Raw genomic sequence first — 14627 nt, forward strand, 5'->3', positions numbered from 1 at the left:
GAACCTTTATGTCAAACCAAGCACAAGGTTTGATATTTTGTAAATCACTGTGCAAAATAGCCCCAATGCAACAGATGCTTGAGATTGGTAAATGGTGCTCAGCAAGAACATTTTCAAACAGAAGAGAAAAGAAACATGGGCACAAATTGGGAGAAGGAGAAAGCACCAAATGTGAAACAGAACATATTCTAAAGGGAAAGAGGGCAGAAGACTAGAAAATGTTTCCATTGGGCTGATTTAATACATTTTACGTCGATCACTTAAAGCACCTTAAGCATATTTACTTGAAAATGTAAGTCTTGTTTAACTTGCATCTGAGTAAGCGTAAGATCAGGATACAAGGAAGAGCCTCTAAGTCAAGGGTCTCCAACCTTGGTCCCTTTAAGACTTGGGGACTTCAACTCCCAGAGTTCCTCAGCCAGCTTTGCTGGCTGAGGGACTCTGGGAGTTGAAGTCCCAAGTCTTAAAGGGACCAAGGTTGAGACCCTGCTCTAAGTGGTTAACTGGAGAAGCAGATTGTTAGAAGTAATTTTGTATTAGTCATTTATGAATTTGGGTTTAGTCCAGTGGTGGGATTCAGCCAGTTCACACCACTTCGGGAGAACCAGCTGTTAACTTTCTGAGCAGTTTGGCAAACTGGTTGTTGGAAGAAATCATTAGGGCAGAGAACCCTTTGTTAAATTAGTTGAATCCCACCACTGGTTTAGTCCCCTATATAGCCATCTTTACTTTTAAGATAGTGACTTTACATTTACGGGTACTTTGCAGTACTGCTTCAGTTAAAAGTAGATTTAGTAAAAGAGAACTCACAAATTGAAAGGAGAAGTTCCTATTGTAATTCTAGTCTCTGGGAGTTGTGATACAAGTCAGTATTTGCATCATGAGTAGATGTCCATTTTCAAAAACAAGTCAGTGACATTCTTTCAAGTTATTGCTTTTTTGGGAAAGGGATTAAATAGGACTTCAAGCTTTAAAGTAGCTTTAAATATAACTGACAAGAACCACCAGTAGGATTCTAAATGACCCTACTAGTGGGACTCTTCTGAAATTCTCTGCTACTGACATCACCCAAGTGCTAAAGAAGAAAGAGGTCTGAAATCGAAACTTTAACAAAGATGAGGTCTAGAAAGATCCACCTGCCTAACACTTCCATTCCCAATTAATCAGATTGGAGAAAAACTGCATAGCCTTTGTAGGAATTTGGAGGTTCTAGAGAATGCTACACTAATATAGAAGCACTAGAAAAAACTTGCATTGCCTACTAAATGACTGAACTGATGACACTGTACAATGTTTTGCTTCTCTTGTACATTAGCTGAGAATTCTGGAGGCTTATTTTATATTTTCAACTCCTAAAGCCAATTAAAGACTGAAAAGTCCTAAAGAGGAATAAAAATATTATTGTCTCCCTAGTGGAGTGGAGGACCTCAGGTCTTACATTTTACAGGCACTCTCTTGAAAAAGGTGTCCAAGTATGGAGGTTTTGGAAAGTTGTAATTACGTCTCTCCCATTTGCATAAATTTGGCTGGAAAGGAAAATGAAGGAAGACAAAATGTGCAAACACATAATATCTTGACCCTGTCACCAGCAAGTTATATGGATTTTGAGTGAGGAGGCTTCTCTGAGATAGAATACTCACATTCACATCAGCTGCACAGAAGGATAGTGCAGTTCTTACATAAGTTTAAAATCATTGGCAAAAAAATGTTACATATATAGCACCTATGCTGTTGCAGAAGATTAAATCAGGACATTAAAGATTCAGTCTAGTTAGATTTTCATTTTCTATGCAACAGTTTTCTTTAAACCAGTCTGGGTGCACCTTTTGTCATAGCCTAAATCTATTATGTCATCCATTGGGTTCCAAAGCAAATTAATATCTCCAAAGCATCCATTACATAAAACAAAATATGTACATATGTATAGTTATACAAAGATAAATGAGCACCTTGGATTTGCATGAAATAATCAGTCAAAAACTCCCACTATGATGTTAGATGACCCACCCATTAAAAACAATGATTACAGAAGTATTTGAATAATAGAGTTGCTATGCGTTGCCTACCAATGGAAAGTAAGGGAAAATACATTACACCACATTTTTCTAACAACCAAATGGCCTGTTTGATTTTTAGGATTTCTTGATGCAGTTTTGGGATAGCAATATTATGAATTATTTAGCTGATATTATGACTGGCAACTATCATGACCTAAAGTTCTACTTCAGGAAATAGTTTACTATCACTATTGATAGTTGGGTGGTGAGAAATTCTGTAGTTTCATCTGCAATCAGTCAGTTAGGAAGCACTAGCATTTTCACAATAGGATAGCTAGCTTGGAACTGAGAGCCTTGTTTGTTTAAAAAAATTAAACTGAATATTTGAATCAGCAATTATTTTGAATCAATATCACTGCATCTTGATTTGCATTTTACCAATTAATTACATGAAGATCCCCATGTACACATGTTTTTTTCTTATTTGTCATGTGCCTCATGTCTTTAAATTCATAAGACTTGCAGTCCTGGCATGTGGGTATTTAATTGTATTCAGCAAAACTGGAATATGAAGGAAATGTTGAAAATACAGAAAATTTTATAAATATTATATGAATTGTATAATATTTATATTATAAAATATTAATGAAGAGATGTATCCAAAATGGAAATGGCATGGGGAGAGGGGCTCTTTTCCATTCATGTTTGAAAACATTTTTTATAAATTGCTCTTAGCAATTTAAATTCATCTCAGGGTGTTCATCTGCACAGACAGTCAAGTCAATGGAGAGAAGACCTGCTGGATTTGAGTCCTTAATCTAGAACTTTAGTTTCCTTTCTCTTTTTTCTTTTTGATTACTATTTTAGAGGCCTAGCTCTGTTGAAAAACCACCCAGACAAATGGCTCCTAATCCTTTGAAAGCAAGGTCAAACCTTTCATGGTTAGTTATGAAATTTTGATTGGGCCAGCTCTGAGTTGAATGAGATACTTATCTTTTACTGTCTTGTCCTAAAGATTTAAAGTAATAGTCTTTACTTTAGCTTCAAAAGTGTCAATATTGTATTTGCTTGCATTTCTTTATTGTCTACTTCCCCAGTCAGATATATCATCTACATATGCTAGAACACAACTTTATCTCCTATTGCATATGATGACCCAAAGTCCAAATATCTCAAGGACACCAAGTTAGATAAGGCTGTCCAGTTTGTAAACATTGCTCTTGGCAGATTTTGGAATGAAGTGAAACTCCTTTGGGTGGCATTGCTTATTCCAACAAAAGGAATGAGTGAGCAACAGAGGAATTCCATTTATGAACAGAAACATTTGCTTTCAGAAAAACAACTAGTTCTTGGCTAGGCTTATATTGTTCAATATAAGGTAGTTGAGTAAGCATGTAGGGATAGGAGTGTGATTTTGGTCATTAGGTTTAGGTGTTTCAGAATGAAAGGCAACTGCTGGATTAATTAGTCAGTCAGTCAATCATCTAAGCAAAGCTGGCTGAGGAATTCTGAGAGTTGAAGTCCACAAGTCTTAAAGTTGCCAAGGTTGGAGACCCCTGATCTAAGCAGTTCCAAGCAATATAGTCAACAGGCATTGGATGTTACCCTTCCATCCTTCCTTGGGCTCTTTGTGCTGAACATAAACTATTCCACTATTTGGTCTAGCCTGGATTTAAAAGATTAGCCCAGCCTTTTTTTAGTAATCAGAAAAGAGTAATGGCTAGATTCTCCTCCCTTGAAATGATAATATTAGGCAATTTCATCTTACAAAATACATTCTGCTTGAAGGAAATAGGAGGCATGGAGACCTAAAAAAACCTGAGACACTATCATATTTATGAGAGGAATAACTATTGTCTACTGAAAATCCTTGTAATGTCTTAGTACAGCCTTCTTCCACTAGTGCCATGCAGATGTGTTGAACTATAACTCTCAACCAGACAAACTGTAAAGAATCTTGGAGATCAGGGTGAGAAGTCTGCACAATTATCTAACTTTGTTGATCAAGATCACTTTGTATCAGATGTTTACAAGTAAAACTTAGGTTCAATAGATGGAGGGTTACAAAAAGATTGCATTGATAATAAAATAGAGAAAATGGTGAATGAAAGCTTCTACAAAAACACAGGAAGCCAAGAAAACATTAATTGTGTACTTCTTACACATTATATCGATCATTTCATTTCATACCTTTGGCTCAGGGAAAGCAGTGCAAAATTCTATCCTTGCATTATCAAAATTATTATTTGATACTAATTTTACCCAGATGGCCAGTATTCTTGGCAAGTGTTCATTAGTTCAAAAATGCAAATCTTTCTATCTTACATGTTTGCTGAGTTAAGGAAAAGTTAAAGCAGTTTTGGAAATGAAGGTGAGCTATGCATACCTAGACAGGTCTTCTGCTCCTCCTTATTGGTACGTGGCCACACCTGGAGCATGTGCTCTTTACAATGATCACTACCAGTACTTATATCCTATAAAGCAGCGGTCTCCAACTGTGGCAACCTTAAGACTTGTGAAGCTGGCTGAGGAACTCTGAGAGTTGAAGTCCACAAGTCTTAAAGTTGCCACGGTTGGAGACCCCTGCTATAAAGTATTTTTTTTCTCCCAACTGGGCCCCTAATCATGCCCAAGAAGGGACAAATTGTTCAAAATTAAATGGAGGGAGGGGACTAGAGGAACAACCCATGTTCTAAAACAGCCCAGTAAAAACTAGGCATCCTCAATGGCCACAGCAGAATGGGATAAGGTGAGGAAAGAATTGTGTATCTATAAAAGAATTTGGATGGCTATTTGTTACAATAAATAAAAATGAACTCTCCACTGCAACTTTTTAAGTGTATCCTGAATTGTTATATTACACTTACATAAGAGGAAAAAAAACCACACTGATTTCACAAGGTGCCTTTATGGCACAATCATGGACAAAAAAAAGACACTATATACATTCTATATAGGGACTAGGTAAGTGCAAAATGTAGCATATGAAGCTGGAAAATGTTCTTACTCACTTCCTAAAAACACATTTTTAAAAAGAGAAAATACTGAAAATCTTGGCAATATCACCTGAATGCTCAGAACTATATAAGACCAAAGGTATTTGGCACAATGTATCTATCTACAGGCCTTGTAAATGATTTGCCAATATAAACCCAACAGGTTCCACCATAAGGGAAAGCAAGAGGCAGTGATAGGAGCCGTGAGAGGATGAAAGATTAACCCAGGGGCATCGGCAGCAGGTAGGGGTAGTTGACTAAACAAGCATCACGCCATCATGTCTGTTCTGTAAATATGTTTCAAGGCCTCATGCACAAACAAAAGAGATAGAGCTTGCATCACAATGACACAATGCCCATTTAGTCACTTTGACAAAAGCACTGCTGCAGACGCCTCTGGGTTTAGTATGTTCTATTACTAAAATTTTAGCCCATGGAAGAAAAAAAATGTGTAAGAACTGAGGTTACATTTTAAGAAATTTGAAACTTTTTAGTTGTCTCCTCTCACAGGCTCTGTGAACTAAACAGATGTAGTGCTTAGATTAAAAAAAAAAACAGTTTGCTGTGGATTGTTTGGGATCCATTTCATCAATGAGGCACTCTGCCATGAGAACAAAGTGAGGCTGAATTGCCTCAGGAAATCATTTTGCTCTGATGTCAAAGAGTTCTGCATGCACAGAAGATCTACCCAGTAAAGTAAAACAGCCATACTGCTGTTCAGAGATGTGGATTTGTATTATTCTGTGGTTTTGCATTGGAGGGAATGCTTTACTCAAGCTTTCAGTAAGGTATCTCTTCATAAGTCTGCATGGCACTACTGAAAAAGCAGAGATGTGCATTATGGAGAACCTAATCATTATGTCTTCCTACCACAGAAGCTAAAATTCAGACTTGTATCTCATTTGATCAAAGCGAAACGTTACAAAAGCTTATGGCTGTGGAGTGCACTGACTCCTCCTATAGTCTAATTTCTTTCGACTAGAAGTTGGCAAGCATGCCTCAAAGAACATCAGTAGGACATTTATAGAACATTAGAGGCCAAGGGCTGGTTTACATCTATAATTTCAATTTTGGATGTAAAACACATATCAACAGAAACTACACTGACATTTTCTTGAGACAAATTCTGTAATCAGAATATTTATATAGCAAGTTAAATAGTTCTTTAAGTATATTATAAATCCTGGGGGAGTGGGGGGTCGCTTCATATGAGAGTGCTCTTCAGTTGCCCCAAACTTAATGCCTGATAGAGATCAATGGTCAAAATTGATTGGAGCTGCAATTAAAGTCATCTAGTTAGGGGAATACTTGTGTATTGATGGCTATTTGTTTGGCAAATCATATAAATGACATCTAAGGCTAAACGTTTAAATGTTTATATTCAGCCTTGGTTAAACTGTTACTTTCCAGATGTATTTTCTCCCCAAGTTTTGTAATCCTCAGCCAGCAGGACTGTGCTGGTTGGAGATTAGTGGAGTTGAGTTCCAGAACATCTGAATGGCAACAGACTCAAGACAGCTCCTATAAAAAGGATCTATTACCCTGTGTCCCCAAAATAAAGTGAGAGAAAATGAATGGAAGAAAAGAGATTTGCAAGCACATTGATAAGCAATACAAAACTGGAAAAAATGATGATGTTGCTGTCCATTAAATGATGCACTACAACAATCCATTCTCCCTTTGATCACAGTTTTCTGACCTCTTGTGCTTTTCAGAAAGAAGTGATATGGAATGGCACAAGAAGGGGAGTCCACATGCAAATTGTGCATAGGTTGTGCTGCTGATTCAATTCTGTGTGCATCTGATGCAAGCTGCAAGGATACAGGAAGTGGATTTAAGTTACTGGAAGTCATCCAGTCAGCACCAATTTCAGTTGGAGGGACTATGGGAATGAAATTCACAGAAAAGTAAAACAAGAAAAAGGTAAACTGAAAAAAAACTATTAACTCATGAGGCTCCTTCCTGTGGAACCAAAGGCAGATGACTAAACGGAACGTAATTCCTAGAACCAAAGAACAAATGGAATGGCCCAGATTAACCAAATAAAATAAAAGTGGAGGAGAAAAAAGTGTTTATTGGGAGTTTGAAAGTAAAAAGACCTTCATGCAGATTAAATAAGGAGGGTACAAAGACAAGAGTTAACAGTCTTACTAGGTCTTTGCCTATGTTGGTTGTGGCAGGAAAGTTGAAGGGCAGCAACTGCAGGAAACGGCTCCAAGAGCAGCAATGACGCTTCCACTCTCATGCTTTCTGGGGTTTGCTTTTTTATTTTATAAAAAGATCCTCATTTTAGGTTCTACAAACTTGGCTATTGCCCTGCCTGTTAGCACTGCCCTGCAGAAATACAGCAGCCAGCTCTGTGTGGCTATCTCCAGTCTCTTGCCTTGCACAAGAACATGTATGTTGGGAACATTGGATGTGAGGGATTTCTTGATGCTCCCCAATCATACTGTAAAACCAGGAGTTTATGACAGAGGCAGAAAGCCCAGGAATAAAACCCACCATTCTCTTACCACCAGAGTTATTGGAGGTGGAGGGAGAGCAGTGTCTTGCAAAGGAGATCCAACGGTCTCCTGTTTCACTGTTCACCTGCACAGATCCCAAAGGAAGTGATGGGCACCTCCCTGCCACTCTGTGGTGTTTATTCCTGCAGGTTCCAGAGACTGCAGGTTCCAGAGAAAAAAGAAAGAAGACCTAGGAGCGAAGACAACCAAGATTGCCTCATTCGTCTCCATCCTATCGCAATCCAGTTATTTTTAGAGTGCAGACTGCACATTGGGGTCCAAGGTTTCTCGGTCAGGAGACTCAGTGTAGTTGGCTGCTTCCTGAAGCTTCAGCAACATTGCCATCTGTATAGGTAGGATAAAAGACTGATAAGTAATGATTAACTATACCAACTTTTCTCAATTTGATGCCTTCCCATGTAGTGAGGCTCCCCTTCTTTTCAACAGTGGCTGAGAATTATGGGAGGCAGTGTTACAATACACCTGGAAAGCAGCAGAAGTAAGGTAGGTTGGTACAGATATAACTCAATAGATGTATAATAGATACTTCAGCTTGAAAACAATAGGGTACCATTTTATACCAATAGGGTATATAGGGCACCAAGATTCCCACAGAGAGAGGAAGAAATAACTGTAAAGCATTTGTGCTTTGGATAAGAGGATAGCTGAAGACCAGCTAAGACAATGGGAAATATGTACAGTTCTACAAAGACGAAGGAATATATGTGATAGTGTTTGCTTCTGTCCTTTATCATCCATAACTCATCAATGGTTATGTACATAACTATTCCATGTAGTTTTCTCAGTTGGCATCTGCTGCTCTTTCTTTAACTTATACATCTTTGCCACCTTGTGGCCATATCATGATAATGCCACAGCAGAATCAGCTCCAGGGGTCCCCAAACTTGGCAGCTTTAAGACTTGTGGACTTCAACTCCTAGAATTCTCCAGCCAGCATAGCATAGCTGGCTGGAGAATTCTGGGAGTTGAAGTCTACAAGTCTTAAAGCTGCCAAGTTTGAAGACCTCTGATAGACTTTCTCTTTTGTGAAGGTCATTATGCTTTCTGAAGAAGTCAACAATGCAATCTTGATTATATGGCAGAGGAGAACAAGGATTTGTCTTCCCCATGTTAGCTTATGCATTTAGTCCATTTCTCTAGTGCAGTGATGGCGAACCTTTTCGGCACCAAGTGCCCAAATCGGAACACACGTGTGCACGTGCACATGCATGCACCAGAGTGCCAGATACCCATGGACCACCTGGTCTTTGGGTTCCTGATGTGTACATGCATGCCGGATAGCTGGTCTTCAGGTTTCTGTCACTCTGGAGCACACCAAGACCAGCTGGCCGGTGTGCATGCGTGCACCAGAAACCAGAAGAGCGGCTAGCGGTGGCTCACGTGGCCACAGAGAGGGTTCTGCATGCCACCTCTGGCCATCAGTTCACCATCACGGCTCTAGTGTTATTTCAAATATAAGACATGAGGGGAGGGAAGAACAGGGATTCTAAAACAGAGAGGGACATAATAGAGAAACAGCCACTCTGACAACATTACAATTGCCTCCAGTCATAGAGCAATTAAGCTAACAAATTAGCAAGGGCTGTCAAAATGAAATGAAATTTTGACAAAATGAAAATTGATGAGGAGAAATTAACTTTTCTATTCCTATGGTTTTTGAAAAAAATAATAATAGATCTTTCCATTAGTGACAAGAACTGGGGTACTAATTCAGGAACATGATTCTGAGCGAATGAAGGCAAATGTATATGTGCTCCAGGATAATGTTGCAGGATCCCATCTGGATCGGTCACTGGGATCAGAGGTTTTGTCTTCTGAACTTTTGGACCTGTGCTGGAGCCCATCTTCACGGAGCCTCTCTTTCTCTCTGGTTGCGGTGACCGATACAGATTGGATGATTCTGAGCTCTCAATTTAATTCTCATTTGCAAGCTGAAAACATACCAAGGGATCTGATTCCAGAGAATTGGGTGTAGAATCCTTGCCACTCCGTTCCTCTGGAGGAGACACTATGCTGTGGGGCCCCACACTGGGTGGGGGAAGATGGTATAATTTTGATTGGTCTTGCTGGGCTGAAGGCCAAGGCAACGTATCTCTCACCCATTCCACAGGGTCCTCCCAAGCAGCTTTCTGACCGTGCACCTGCAACACAGAAGGGTGAGGAAGAATACTGACACTTGCTAGGGGAAAGTGACATACTCATACACCTGTCTTCCGGTTCCTTCACTGGGGAACAGATTAGATCTTAGAACATGTTGAGGACAAGATTGGAAGGAACAGCTTTCCTGCAGGGTTTTCTGAATAATTCAGAGTAAAAAGAAATAGCAACCTGTAGCTGAGTAACATATTGTTGTGGCCCACCTGCAGCCAGCGGATCTGGCAGCAGATTCGGACAGTGGGAGGAACAGTCCTGGAGTTTGGGGAAGGCCCTGATGAGGGCTCTGCATCTGAGGCAGAGAGGGGGCCAGGGCCATATGCCAGTTAACAGTTGCTTTTGGTGTCAGACATCAGTGAGCCAGACGAACAGCTGGAGCCTGTTCCCAGTGTGCGCATGCACAGAGTTGCAGATGAAGGGAACAGCTAAAGAACAAGGGTTGACTTGGGAGTAAGGCCACAGGTGGACGATGACTGGCCCCTCCCAGAGGGAATAAAAGAGTAATGAAAGGGGAGTGGAGTTTGCAGGAGACAATTAGTTCATTACTGCATTCTTGCCAAGTATTGGCCACTCTCCAAGCCTGATAAAAATTGGTAATTGTGAACTATCTTGAAAGACCGTGGGAGAGGAAAGACTTTGCTGTAAAGAAATTCACTGTAAGTTAAATAAAAGGGATTTATCAGGACGAGTATTCAGCTTCGTGCTGCTGGGGAAGCCTAGGTCAGAACATGTATGCCCATATTGATATGCAGGCTTTAGTCACATCACTAGTTCACTAGAACACACTAGAAGATGAGGACCTATGGAAAATTACCTTGATCCCATCCTTTGCTCCTTCCTGAAGATAAGGGATAATTGAATTGTTCCAGAGATCAATGAACCAGGTACGGAAATCTTCAATACCAATTGGGCACGACAGGAAGAAACAAGGACCTGGAAAACAGTTAAGGGAAGCAGGTAAACGCCTAGCCAGTGGGGGAATATCAGACCTATTTAACATATGGTCTCAAGAGAATTACTCCATTATCATAGTTGCTGTGACTAAAAGGAATCAATATGGAATATATTTACTCCTTAAAAAAGACATTAATTTCTAGTTCCTATGATCCACAGCGAGAAGCTATTTGGTGTATAGGATTTGCCATTCAGTTCTAGAATGTAATTACAGACATTTTGGGCCCTTGAATATCTCAGAGAAGCCTATAGTTAAATGGACAAACTTAGTCCCTAAAATTTGATAAATTCCAACCCCACAAAGATAACTTCAAAAATAATACAGAAAATAAAAACAATGAATATGGCTGTCAAAAATAGATTAATTAATAAAAATAAAGATTATATAAAATAATATTCTAATAAAGAATAAATAAAGCAGAATAGCCTAGAAAACTAGATTAGACAACTAGAGCGACTCTAAGCATATGCATATTGCTTTTCCCTCAGTATGAATTAACTGCAGGGAACTCAAATGAGAGGCTGAAGCTTTCATGCAGTGTCTTTTATTGTCTTTCTTTTATTAGTCTGCAATAAGATGCAATGTGATGGTGAGATTCATTTCCTGGATGATAAGCTTAGGCTTACCAATGAGGAAGTCAGAAGTGCTATGCTTCTCCAAGAAGGTATGGAGGTGATACCAGAGCTTTGGCACCCAGTCCAACACACGTAGTAGCTCATCCCGGTTGGCATTGACATCACTGTCAGACTCAAGCAGCTTCCGACGTAAATAGCGCACCAGGAAGCCATTAGCTGGCTCCACGTTATTGGAGAAAGTCAACATCCTACAGAGTAATATGATACATTGGTCATGGCAAAAACAGGAAAGTATTCAACCCAAGCAAATTATTCTCTTCCATTGTCTTTTCTAAACTAAAATATTGAGTAAAAGAAAGAACTTTACATCTTCCTCATCCCAGAAAACAATCTGCCTAAAGTGCATACTCCCCAAATATAAATCTTAGAACTTGACCATATAGAAGAGACATTCTAAATAAGACATTGCTGTAGCAGTTACCTGAAACTGAGATGGAGGCCATGGTTTGGAGTCATTTTAACAGGCTGGTTAGTTGTTCCAATTATGTAAGGGCTAATGGGGAAGAGAAAGAAAATTGCAGATAGTGTATTTGGATTCTGGATGGGGGAAAAATTTTGCTTATTTACAGGACTTATATGGCTGTCTATCTGACATAATGACTCTAAGTGGCTCATAACATGCTCAGAGCTTCTTTATTCTGACCTTTCACTACTTTCAATAGCATTGGGGGGGAGGGGTTGGTTTTGTTTTGGGTTGTTTTTTTGTGTGCCTTCCAGTCAATGTTGACTCCTGGAGATAAAATAGTAGTACCACAGTACGGTATTTTATTCCACTGCTCTGGGGCACAATAAAACACATTCAATTATTTTGATTACAGTATTAGATGTTTGAGACCTTAGATGATCTATCAGTCAAACCACAACTTGCTCTATGATCCTGAAGAGGGAGGTTACAACCCTTCCTGCCTATGCCAGGTTGGTCATCCAAACTAAGGATGAGAACGCTTTCTGGTTTAATGCCATTCATGTGTTATGCCTGACATAATGGTGCAGCCATGTCACTCACAAAAAGCTATCATTGTTAGGTACAGAATAGGCAGGGGAAAAAATCACAATTTAAAATAATCTGTGAATTCTTGTAATTTACAGGGCAGGATTTTATATTCTGGTATTTGTAAGCTCAATGCCAATACCTATCTTGGTTTCTCACCATTTGTGATATTTGCAGGTAAGTGCTCCATTGACAAGCTCACTGATGGAGCCAGGCTCACTGAGATCATCTAAGAGAATAACTAATGGAACATCAATCCCTGTTTCCCGATCAATCTGATTGGCTAGATTGGAGAGGTAAAGTTGTAAGTCCTGGTGCAAACAATGAAAGTAAGATGTTATTGTATCAATAGAGAGAGAATATTCAGAAACATTACAATACAGAAACACAGGGATATCAGGAAAATTCACTGGCTAGTGGACTAATGGCTGAGAACCAATAGTTAGAACTTAACATAATTATGGATAATTATTCTAATTATGTTAATAGAACACTGACAAAGGGCGGGAAGAATAGATTCATGAAAATTAAGACTTCAATACTATACCTACCTACAAAGTTTCATTGAAATTAAATTTAGAATTACAATGAAAAATGAATGATTTCATAAGGGATAAATTGTCCCAAGTAAAATAACAGAGGAACCTATGACTAAGATCATGTAAAGGTTTGAGTTAAGATTTGGAGATACTTGAGATACTTGAGTTAAGAGCCTTGTGACTGTTCATAAATGAAACAATTAAAACTTTCCTACCTTGCATGATTGCTGGTGCATGTTGAAAGTATTAACGATGCCTTCAGTAACCTCACGGCCAGAACGTTCCACCAGGTATTCAGCCAGGCGATTGGTCAGATAAGTCTTGCCAGTTCCACTTGGTCCAGAGAGAATAAGGCGCCGGTGCTTGAGTAGAAGGCTTATGTAGTGCTGCATCATTGGTTTGGGGATAAGAGTCTCAAAAACCAGGCTGTCCACACATTTTTCTTTCAAACCTACACCCAAGAATATTACAAGAAACCTTCATAACATCACACAGTAGCCTCAATTTGGCATTACAATGGTCTTTCATGTGCCAGATCAGTTTCCTTCTTTTTGTTGCAATTTTCAAATGTTTATCGCAGTTTCTTCCTAGTTAGTCAGAAATATGGATATTGTAAAAGGCTCATGCTTATCAGGCATCATTACTCCTACTTTGAAAGACACTTAATAAACACATTTTTTCATCTAATTAACAAGTCTATCTGAAAAGGACTTATGAGGAAGGCATTCAGATAACCTACCCTTAATTATTCAGACTGCCAATTTGAGAAATTACCAGATTAAATAATAATCTGAAGGGATCTTGAAACTAAGATTTATTTTCATCTAATACCAAAACCAGAGAGAATGCTATGCTAACATAAACAGTACAATGCTTTGCATAGGATTACTACAGAATAGTGCTACAGTGTTACAGTCATCCTCATCACCTATCATCACCTAATTCTGGATTTAAAAGTGCTTTCCAGAGCCTCTCTTAATCTTGTTGTTTTTTCCTCTCTGTCAGTCATCTGGAAATAAACAGTTAAGAACCAATGGGAAAAAAGTAGGACCTTTCAAAGTCACAGCAATGCTGGTCACACCCCGGCGGGAAGGAGGTAGTTCTGGTGGTTCCATGTCTAAGATTCTTTTAACATGGTTGATGCTGTAGCCATAGACAGACTCAGTGCTGAGTCCCAGAGTCAGAGCAGGATCCATCTTGGTGACATAATCCTAAATAAAGGACAGAAAGTTTTCTAATTAGTGAGGCTCCCAAAATTTTTAATGCTACACTTTTCTAAGAATACAGTAAGGAAAGGGAAGATAGGCATGGTCTTTAGAAATAAGATCAGGTATAAAGATAAATAATAACAGCCACTACAAATATGACTTAAAACAACAACAAAACTCCCATATAGCATAATGTACTCTGTTCGATCCATTGTACTCTCTCCCTGATTTTTCAGTTCTCCCTGTCAGGCATTCAACATTCTGTGGTTACTGAGCATGCTCAGCCTACACTGGGTTATTTTAAGACTACTGGTTATTGTTCTCTTCTCTTCTCTCCTCTCCTCTCCCATTTTCTTTTCTTTTCTTTTTTGCATTTTCTACAACTAAATCTTCCTTTTGTAGTTGACTTTAAATCCACATTAAATTTAAGTATTTATCTAAATTTGTCATATAAATCAATATTCCATGAATATGTGCAATAACTTCAATTGCAGTGGTAAAGATTGATAGCAGAGGTGAACTGCCCTCCTTAGACTGATGTGATTAAAGGTGTCTAGCTAAAAAAACCCCACCATTTTCATGTATTCATTGTATTATTCATATCATTTATGAAAAGATCAAAAGTTA

At 38.9% G+C, this 14627-nt stretch overlaps 1 protein-coding gene across 9 annotated transcripts in view; it reads right to left on the reverse strand.

Moving 5' to 3' along the window:
• Positions 1-2836: 2836 nt before the first annotated feature.
• NAV1 (neuron navigator 1) overlaps positions 2837-14627 on the reverse strand; it is a 282699-nt gene continuing 270908 nt past the window's right edge. For all 9 annotated transcript variants that reach the window (XM_058174445.1, XM_058174444.1, XM_058174441.1 and 6 more), the window contains 8 exons: positions 13844-14003; positions 13008-13243; positions 12413-12564; positions 11684-11755; positions 11254-11450; positions 10487-10605; positions 9462-9659; positions 2837-7842 (listed from right to left, as the gene is read on the reverse strand). In XM_058174445.1, the coding sequence (XP_058030428.1) occupies positions 7750-7842; positions 9462-9659; positions 10487-10605; positions 11254-11450; positions 11684-11755; positions 12413-12564; positions 13008-13243; positions 13844-14003 (1227 nt within the window). In that variant the 3' untranslated portion in view covers positions 2837-7749. The remainder of the gene's footprint in view (positions 7843-9461; positions 9660-10486; positions 10606-11253; positions 11451-11683; positions 11756-12412; positions 12565-13007; positions 13244-13843; positions 14004-14627) is intronic.

This window comes from Ahaetulla prasina, chromosome 3, assembly GCF_028640845.1.
Source record: "Ahaetulla prasina isolate Xishuangbanna chromosome 3, ASM2864084v1, whole genome shotgun sequence".
Taxonomy (NCBI): domain Eukaryota; kingdom Metazoa; phylum Chordata; class Lepidosauria; order Squamata; family Colubridae; genus Ahaetulla; species Ahaetulla prasina.